The sequence below is a fragment of the Bubalus bubalis genome, chromosome X (assembly GCF_019923935.1).
Source record: "Bubalus bubalis isolate 160015118507 breed Murrah chromosome X, NDDB_SH_1, whole genome shotgun sequence".
Taxonomy (NCBI): Eukaryota; Metazoa; Chordata; class Mammalia; order Artiodactyla; family Bovidae; genus Bubalus; species Bubalus bubalis.
In genome coordinates, this window is record NC_059181.1 from 119,022,377 (window position 1) to 119,033,314 (window position 10,938).

The 10,938-nt window shown below is 39.7% G+C and overlaps 1 protein-coding gene across 1 annotated transcript; it reads left to right on the top strand.

Annotated features, from left to right (window-relative positions):
- Positions 1-7,855: 7,855 nt before the first annotated feature.
- On the top strand, positions 7,856-10,917 carry LOC102398518 (uncharacterized protein CXorf66 homolog). Its single transcript, XM_025276607.3, has 3 exons — positions 7,856-7,964; positions 8,641-8,797; positions 9,978-10,917. Exons 1-3 carry the CDS (start codon positions 7,877-7,879, stop codon positions 10,816-10,818), a joined length of 1,086 nt encoding a protein of 361 aa, XP_025132392.2. The 5' UTR covers positions 7,856-7,876; the 3' UTR covers positions 10,819-10,917.
- Positions 10,918-10,938: the final 21 nt, after the last annotated feature.

Below are 10,938 nucleotides of genomic sequence, written 5' to 3' on the forward strand. Positions count from 1 at the left end.
CCGCCAGAACACTGACACAAGCTTCCCTAACCAGGAACCCTTGACAATCCATCCATCCAACCCCATCCACAGCAAAGAAACTCCACAATAAAGAGGAATCACAAACCGCCAGAATACGGAAAGGGCACCCCAAACCAGGCAATATAAGCAAGATGATAAAGCAGAGAAATATCCAGCAGGTAAAGGAACAAGATAAATGCCCATCAAACCAAACAAAAGAGGAAGAGATAGGGAATCTACCTGATGAAGAATTCCAAAGAATGATAGTGAAAATGATCCAAAATCTTGAAAACAAAATGGAGTTACAGATAAATAACCTGGATACAAGGATTGAGAAGATGCAAGAAAGTTTTAACAAGGACCTGGAAGAAATAAAAAAGAGTCAATATATAATGAATAATGCAATAAACGAGATCAAAAACACTCTGGAGGAAACCAAAAGTAGAATAATGGAGGCAGAAGATAGGATTAATGAGGTAGAAGATAGAGAAAAAAGAATTAAAAGAAATGAGGACTACCTCAGAGACCTCTGGGACAATGTTAAATGCCCCAATATTCAAATCATAGGAGTCCCAGAAGAAGAAGACAATAAGAAAGGCCATGAGAAAATACTTGAGGAGATAATTGTTGAAAACTTTCCTAAAATGGGGAAGGAAATAGTCACCCAAGTCCAAGAAACCCAGAGAGTCCCAAACAGGATAAACCCAAGGCAAAACACCCCAAGACACATATTAATCAAATTAACAAAGATCAAACACAAAGAACAAATATTAAAAGCAGCAAGGGAAAAAAAAAAACAAATAACACACAAAGGGGATTCCCATAAGGATACCAGCTGATCTTTCAATAGAAACTCTTCAGGCCAGGAGGGAATGGCAGGACATATTAAAGTGATGAAAGAAAATAACCTACAGCCCAGATTACTGAACCCAGCACGGATCTCATTCAAATATGAAGGAGAAATCAAAAGCTTTAAAGACAAGCAAAAGCTGAGAGAATTCAGCACCACCAAACCAGCTCTCCAACAAATGCTAAAGGATCTTCTCTTGACAGGAAACACAGAAAGGGTGTATAAACTCAAACCCATGGCAACGGGATCATACTTATCAATAATTACCTTAAATGTAAACGGGTTGAATACCCCAACCAAATGACAAAGACTGGCTGAATGGATACAAAAATAAGATCCCTACATATATTGTCTACAAGAGACCCACCTCGAAACAAGGGACCCATACAGACTGAAAGTGAAGGGCTGGAAAAAGATATTCCATGCAAATGGAGACCAAAAGAAAGCATGAGTAGCAATATTCATTTCAGATAAAATAGACTTTAAAACAAATACTGTGAAAAGAGACAAAGAAGGACACTACATAATGATCCAAGGATCAATCCAAGAAGAAGAAATAACAATTATAAATATATATGCACCCAACATAGGAGCACCACAATATGTAAGACAAATGCTAATGAGTATGAAAGGGGAAATTAACAATGACACAATAATAGTGGGAGACTTTAATAGCCCAATCACACCTATGGATAGTTCAACTAAACAGAAAATTAACAAAGAAACACAAACTTTAAATGATACAATAGACCAGTTAGACCTAATGGATATCTATAGGACATTTCACCCCAAAACAATGAATTTCACCTTTTTCTCAAGTGCACACCGAACCTTCTTCAGGACAGATCACATCCTGGGCCATAAATCTAGCCTTGGCATATTCAAAAAAACTGATATCATTCCAAGCATCTTTTGTGACCATAATGCAGTAAGATTAGATGTCAATTACAGGAGAAAAACTATTAAAAATTCCAGCATATGGAGGCTGAAAAATACACGCGGCTGAATAACCAATAAATCACAGAAGAAATCAAAAAAGAAATCAAAATATGCATAGAAACGAATGAAAATGAAAACACAACAACCCCAAACCTATGGGACATTGTAAAAGCAGTGCTAAGGGGAAGGTTCATAGCAATACAGGCTTCCCTCAAGAAACAAGTCAAATAAATAACCTAACTCTACACCTAAAGCAACTAGAAAAGGAAGAAATGAAGAACCCCAGGGTTAGTAGAAGGAAAGAAATCTTAAAAATTAGGGCAGAAATAAATGCAAAAGTAACAAAAGAAACCATAGCAAAAATCAACAAAGCGAAAAGCTTGTTCTTTGAGAAGATAAATAAAATTGACAAACCATTAGCCAGACTCATCAAGAAACAAAGGGAGAAAAAACAAATTAACAAAATTAGAAATGAAAATGGAGAGATCACAACAGACAACACACAAATACAAAGGATCATAAGAGACTACTATCAGCAACTATATGCCAATGAAAAGGACAACTTGGAAGAAATGGACAAATTCTTAGAAAAGTACAACTTTCCAAAACTGAACCAGGAAGAAATAGAAAATCTTAACAGACCCATCAGAAGCATGGAAATTGAAACTGTAATCAGAAATCTTCCAGCAAACAGAAGCCAAGGTCCAGACGGCTTCACAGCTGAATTCGACCAAAAATTTAGAGAAGAGCTAACACCTATCCTACTTAAACTCTTCCAGAAAATTGCAGAGGAAGGTAAACTTCCAAACTCATTCTATGAGGCCACCATTATCCTAATAGCAAAACCTGACAAAGATGCCACAAAAATAAGAAAACTACAAGGTCAATATCACTGGTGAACATAGATGCAAAAATCCTTAACAAAATTCTAGCAAACAGAATCCAACAACATATTAAAAAGATCATACATCATGACCAAGTGGGCTTTATCCCAGGGATGCAAGGATTCTTCAATATCCACAAATCAATCAATGTAATACACCACATTAACAAACTGAAAGATAAAAACCATATGATTATCTCAATCGATGCAGAGAAAGCCTTTGACAAAATTCAACATCCATTTATGATAAAAAAAAAAAAAAACTCCAGAAAGCAGGAATAGAAGGAACATACCTCAACATAATAAAAGCTATATATGACAAACCCACAGCAAACATTATCCTCAATGGTGAAAAAATGAAAGCATTTCCCCTAAATTCAGGAACAAGACAAGAGTGCCCAATCTCACTACTACTATTCAACATAGTTTTGGAATTTTAGCCACAGCAATCAGAGCAGAAAAAGAAATAAAAGGAATCCAGATTGGAAAAGAAAAAGTAAAACTCTCGCTGTTTGCAGATATAATGATCCTCTACATAGAAAACCCGAAAGACTCCACCAGAAAAAAACTAGAGCTAATCAATGAATACAGTAAAGTTGCAGGATATAAAATCAACAGACAGAAATCCCTTGCATTCCTATACACTAACAATGAGAAAAAAGTTGCAGGATATAAAATCAACAGACAGAAATCCCTTGCATTCCTATACACTAACAATGAGAAAACAGAAAGAGAAATTAAGGAAACAATTCCATTCACCATTGCAACGAAAAGAAATAAATACTTAGGAATATATCTACCTAAAGCAACAAAAGACCTATATATAGAAAACGATAAAACACTGGTGAAAGAAATCAAAGAGGACACAAATAGATGGAGAAATATACCATGTTCATGGATCAGAAGAATCAATATTGTGAAAATGACTATACTACCCAAAGCAATCCACAGATTCAATGCAAACCCTATCAAGCTACCAATGGTATTTTTCACAGAGCTAGGACAAATATTTTCACAATTTGTATGGAAATACAAAAAACCTCGAATAGCCAAAGCAATCTTGAGAAAAAAGAATGGAACTGGAGGAATCAACCTGCCTGACTTCAGGCTCTACTACAAAGCCACAGTCATCAACACAGTATGGCACTGGCACAAACACAGAAATATAGACCAATGGAACAAAATAGAAAGCTCAGAGATAAATCCACGCACCTATGGACACCTTATCTTTGACAAAGGAGGCATGAATATACAATGGAGAAAAGACAATCTCTCTAACAAGTGGTGCTGGGAAAACTGGTCAACCACTTGTAAAAGAATGAAACTAGAACACTTTCTAACACCATACACAAGAATAAAGTCAAAATGGATTAAAGATCTAAACATAAGACCAGAAACTATAAAACTCCTAGAGAAACACATAGGCAAAACACTCTCCGACATAAATCACAGCAAGATCCTCTAGAACCCACCTCCCAGAATATTGGAAATAAAAGCAAAAATACAGAAATAGTACCTAATTAAGATTAGAAGCTTCTGTGCAACAAAGGAAACTATAAGCAAGGTGAAAAGACAGCCTTCAGAATGGGAGAAAATAATTGCAAATGAAGCCACTGACAAAGAATTAGTCTCAAAAATACATGAGCAACTCCTGCAGCTCAATTCCAGAAAAATAAACGACCCAATCAAAAAATGGGCCAAAGAACTAAACAGACATTTCTCCAAAGAAGACATACAGATGGCTAACAAACACATGAAAAGATGCTCAACATCACTCATTATCAGAGAAATGCAAATCAAAACCACAATGAGGTATCATTTCATGCCAGTCAGAATGGCTGCTATCCAAAAGTCTACAAGCAACAAATGCTGGAGAGGGTGCAGAGAAAAGGGAACCCTCTTACACTGTTGGTGGGAATGCAAACTAGTACAGCCACTATGGAGAACAGTGTGGAGATTCCTTAAAAAACTGGAAATAGAACTGCCTTATGGTCCAGCAATCCCACTGCTGGGCATACACACCAAGGAAACCAGAATTGAAAGAGACACGTGTACCCCAATGTTTGTCGCAGCACTGTTTATAATAGCCAGGACATGGAAGCAACCTAGATGACCATCAGCAGAGGAATGGATAAGAAAGCTGTGGTACATATACACAATGGAGTATTACTCAGCCATTAAAAAGAATGCATTTGAATCAGTTCTAAGGAGGTGGATGAAACTGGAGCCTATTATACAGAGTGAAGTAAGCCAGAAAGAAAAACACCAATACAGTATACGAATGCATATATATGGAATTTAGAAAGATGGTAATGATGACCCTGTATGTGAGACAGCAAAAGAGACACAGACGCACAGAACAGTCTTTTGGACTCTGTGGCAGAGGGTGAGGGCAGGATGATTTGGGAAAATGGCATTGAAACATGTATAATATCATATGTGAAATGAATCACCAGTCCAGGTTCGATGCATGATACAGGGTGCTTGGGGCTGGTGGACTGGGATGACCCAGAAGGATGGGATGGGGAGGGAGGTGGGAGGGGGGTCCAGGATGGGGACACATGTATATCCATGGTGGATTCATGTCAATGTATGGCAAAACCAATACAATATTGTAAAGTAATTAGCCTCCAATTAAAATAAATAAATTTATACATTTTTAAAGAAGAAACATGTATATTACCATATGTAAAATAGATGACCAGTGCAAGTCCAATGCATCAAGCAGGGCACTCAAAACCAGTGCTCTGGACAACCGAGGGGGATGGAGTGGGAAGGGAGGTGGGAGGGGGGTTTAGGATGGGGGGATCACATGTACACCCATGGCTGATTCATGATGTATTGCAAAACCCACCACAATATTGTAAAGTAACTATCCTTCAATTAAAATAAATAATTTTTAAATAAATAAATAGAAATAAAACACACACACACACACAAAACCCACCTCAGATCAAGGGTCATCTCCTCCAGGACTCCCCACTTTGAAGAGATAGTCCTTTTGCATGATCTTGTGGCACTGTATCCTGTGACATCACAGCCTGCATATGACATTACACATCCTGTGTGCATGCATGCTAAGTCACTTCAGTCGTGTCCAAGGCTGTGTGACCCTGTGGACTGCAGCCTGCCAGACTCCTCTGTCCATGGGATTCTCCAGACAGGAATACTGGGGTGGGTTGCCGTGCCCCCCACCTCCAGGGGATCTTCCCAACCTAGGGATTGAATCCACATCTCTTACATTGGCAGGCGGGTTCTTTACCACTAGCAACGCCTGGAAAGCCCATTATATACACTGTGCTGTGCTGTGCTCTGCTGTGCTGCTGCTTAGTTGCTCAGTCATGTCTGACTCTGCAACTCCACGGACTGCAGCCCGCCAGGCTCCTCTGTCCATGAGGATTCTCCAGGCAAGAATACTGGCATGGGTTTCCATGTCCTCCTCCAGGGGATCTTCCCAACCCAGGGATTGAACCCAGGTCTCCCACATTACAGGTGGATTCTTTACCATCTGAGCCACCTGGGAAGCCCAAGAATACTGGAATGGATAGCTATCCCTTCTCAGGGGTATCTTCCTGACCCAGGAATCAAACCTGGTTCTCCTGCATTATAGGCAGATTCTTCACCAGCTGAGCTACCAGGGAAGCCCCATTACATAACCTAGTGATTGGTTATTTACGGGTCTGTCTCTCCCTTTAGATTTCCAACTCTTAAAGGCAGGGACTGTGACTGTCTGAATGCTCATGCTTAACACAAAGCTTCCTGTCACATAGATCTCCAACATGCTTTTGTTGAAGCAATGAATCGTCCTTGCTACCTCTCTCTCCTTCATGCCCTATGGCCTGCCCTTCCTCAAGTCCTACCCACATCAAAAGACTCCTCCAGTGCATTGATTACTCTCCATCTTTACCACTCTGCTTCAAGCCACCATTCTCTATCAGGTGGACCTACATAACAGCCTTCTAATTGTCTAAACTACTTTAACCCCAGCAATCTAGTTCCCATACAAGAGCCAGGGTGGGGGGATGGTTTCTAAAATGGAGAGCTTATCATGTCACTCACTAGACAGAAAGTCTTTAGTTCAGTTCAGTTCAGTTCAGTTCATTCACTCAGTCGTGTCCGACTCTTTGCGACCCCATGAATCGCAGCACGCCAGGCCTCCCTGTCCATCACCAACTCCCGGAGTTCACTCAGACTCACGTCCATCGAGTCAGTGAGGCCATCCAGCCATCTCATCCTCTGTCATCCCCGTCTCCTCCTCCCCCAAATCCCTCCCAACATCAGAGTCTTTTCCAATGAGTCAACTCTTCACATGAGGTGGCCAAAAAGTTTCAGCTTCAGCATCATTCCCTCCAAAGAAATCCCAGGGCTGATCTCCTTCAGAATGGACTGGTTGGATCTCCTTGCAGTCCAAGGGACTCTCAAGAGTCTTCTCCAACACCACAGTTCAAAAGCATCAATTCTTTGGCATTCAGCCTTCTTCACAGTCCAACTCTCACATCCATACATGACCACAGGAAAAACCATAGCCTTGACTAGACAGACCTTTGTTGGCAAAGTAATGTCTCTGCTTTTTAATATGCTGTCTAGGTTGATCATAACTTTCCTTCCAAGGAGTAAGCGTCTTTTAATTTCATGGCTGCAGTCACCATCTGCAGTGATTTTGGAGCCCAAAAAAATAAACTCGGACACAGTTTCCACTGTTTCCCCATCTATTTCCCATGAAGTGATGGGACTGGATGCCATGATCTTGGGTACTCATTAAAAGCAGCTCAATAAAAAGCTTGAGGGATATTCAAAATCTTAATATTTATAAGAAAAATTCCTACAAACTTATACCCCAGGATGATTTAACCTCTAAAACACATTAAGAACTACTATAGGGCTGTAAGGTGCCTCCTTAACATTTAATAAAGAAAAATAGTTCTTCAGTATCTAGAGCTAACTCATTTTCTCTGCCTTCTGTGCTTAATAATGTCTCAAACTTTTTGATTCAAATTTGGTAGAATATTTGATGTAATGGAGCAATAAAGGATTAAAAGTCTTTTCATAATATTTGTACCCAGGAGCTCATGTGTCACCATGGTGAGATTATGCTGTCAGGATATGACATAGAGTGATTATGAAGTCATAGGCCCCTAAAAGAAGCTGAGCCATTTTAAATCCAGCAGTTTCCTTGGGAGAGGAAACAGGACAAGGTCCTGGACATGAATCTCTTCATTTATGTCCTCCTTTTATCAATTTGGACAAATAGTTGTTTAGATAGAAATGAAAGCAATGGATCTGCTACTGCAGGTATGTCCCTAACCTTAAAACCTAGAAATTATGATCTATTATGTTAAATGTATTCAAGTACTTAATTAGACAAGCTAGCTGTGTGTAAGAAATCTGCTGTTTATTCTACTTTACTATGAGTAGGTCTTTGAGAATTTCTAGGACAACACCTGAAAGTTTTACTTCTGTGTAAAAATTCCAAACAGAAACATGAAGAGTACAGCCTTACTGTCCCCTTTCATTCCCCTTCCCCACCCAATCCACCAACCCCTGCCCCTCCCCCACCAGCCATACCAGAAAATTCTATGTGCATGAATCTAGCATGGTACCTAACACATAGTAGGTTTCAAGAACTGTGTTTTCTTGTCCCATCCCTTTTCCCACCATACACATTCACACACACATCAACACTCAAGTGCATTCACACATTCAAATACCTAGGTAATGGGTTGAACAAGCCACAATGTGGGGTAACCTAGGTAATTATACTGATTAGCCAAAGACAGCTCCCAGATTTGGCTTGTAGACTGTGGCTGGCTGGGGAGGTGATAGAGGGAGGAAAATGACAGTGGTTATCATGCTTAAAGACATAATTGATGATGAGATTTGACTTGGATCTACAGTAACAAACCCCCATCACAATGGAAGCAAACTTGGTTCCCAAGCACATGTTCTGATGATACATGTTCTTTCATAGTAACTACACATGCTGAATTCAAGCAGACCAAACTGCAGGAATTACGGCGACGTCTACTCATTATTGTAATTGGTACCCTCATCACTGGCTGTATGGTCACGTGTACCTGCTTTCTTCACTATAGCTGTGATAGCAAGGAAGCCCATAAAGCAGCCAAGTAAGTCTTACACCTTTGAATAAAAGTACAAGGTTGTGGGGAGGTATGCGTTCTTCACTATACTCTATAACTGTGAGAGCGAGGAAGTCCCCAAAGCAGCAACATTAAGTCTTACACCTTTCAACTAAAAATACAAAGTGGCGGGGTGTAGGGGTGAGGTGAGGAGGTGGGTGTGCACGCGCATGAGGAACTGTACCTGCACACGCATGCGTGCACACTCGTAAGCGGGGTCACTGTTGTTTTGTTACTTACCATTAACTTTAGACTTCAGAAGAGCTACCAACATCTTGTGGGCTGGATATGTTCACTTAAATGAAGCTCTTAAATTATCTCAAGTACATTATCAACTTTAGCCAAAACTATCCCCTATTCAGGGTTCAGTTGAGCCCCAGGCTGCTAATTTCATTGTAAGTTGAGTCTATGAAAAGAGGGAATGACTATCTAAATAAGACAGAATCAAAATCTTCTCAGGGGAGAAGGAGTTGGGTCTCTGCATTCCAAAGATAGTAACGAATTTTGGATAATCTATCATTTTGAGATGTAATAACATGAAAAATTTTCAACTGTGTTCAGTGATTCTAGTCCCTGGCTTTAATATAGGAGGATTAGGCTGGCACTTGATATACTGGGTCTCTAAAAATTTCCCAATCCAAGGACTGGTAACTGAAATATACCACTGTTCTATTCCTTCAGTTTTAGAGTTAGCTTGTGAGGATTAATATGTATGGTTACAAACCTTGATGGTGTAAATATGATAGGAAAACAATGAATTTGGTCTAAGACTTTTTTATGTGACAGGTTGGGACATTTGTGCCTCAGTTGCATATCAACTTGTGGCTTTTTTATAAAAAGTATAATTTCTGGATTAGATAAATTCTCTCTCTCCCTCTCAACAGTAGATTTGAAACAAGCTTGTGTCATTGCATATATAGACTATATGGTTATCCATTGTGGTTGAAACAGCAAAATTAAGAAAAAGAAAAAGCATTCAACACGAGTTCAAATCTGTAACCTGAGTCATAGTTTTCACCACACTCCAATTCTTACTGTGTTCAATTTTCCTGCTAGAGCCACAAAAAGACCAGAAGTCTAAATTGACACAATAGCCCATATTTTCTGGTAACAGCAATCTTACTCATCTGATTTAAATTGTCATATTCCAAATCCTCTGTATTTTCAGGGACAAGAAAGAAGATATCACCATCAAGGCATCCAGGTCAACTAAAATATCATTTACTGACTCCAAGTCACCGACTGCTGGTCTGGGCGATCCAGAAAGACAATCTGTGGTATCCAGAATAGATAAGTCATCTGGGCCCTCAAGTCCACGAAAAGTTCCTTCAAGTGCAGAAAAGTCAGTCAGGCCCTCGAGTCAAAAAAAACCATCCAAGCCATCAGCTCCCAAAAAAGTGTTAGGATCACCCCCCAAGGAAAAGTTGCATAGAACATGCAGTCCAAAAAAGGCACATAGGCAGGCTCATGCCCATAAGCTAGTCGGTCAGGTCAGTCCATCCTATCCAGAGAAGGCCATCAAGCCAACTTGGCCACCAAGTCTACAGTGTCAGGTCAAGCCAACCAAAACTCCTCTACCCTATCCAAAGAATCAAAGCTTCCCTGAGCAATCAAGTGTAGATAAACTGACCAAATGCCAGAGATATCTTAAACTAAAATGCCCAGCTAGTGCAGGTAGGGCAGAAATATTATCTAGGCCTCAACCAGTGAAGTTTTGTCGATGCTACAAGGAAAAGTGCCTTGTTTGCAGAGCTGTTTCTGAGCCATTCATCACTCATGTTTCAGAAGCAAATAAAAAGCATGTTCCGGTTCCACTGTTTTCACGCGAATTGAAGCACTTTTACAAGTCATATAAAAAGAAACAATCCAAATACAACACACTGTATGGCAACATGAGTGACAGTGATATCACAACATATAACAGTGATGGTGAGAGTGACAGGGAGGTGATTATATTCTGCAATATAAAATGCAAGGAAGACATCTATAAAAACTCCCGAAATAATTAAGGGATCAAAAGAAAGACCACCCATGCAGAAGAAGCAAGCTTCTCTGAACTATTATATGCTCACCATATTTAAGAACCTGGTAGAGGAAAACTCCACTTGGTATCACTATTGAGATTAGAC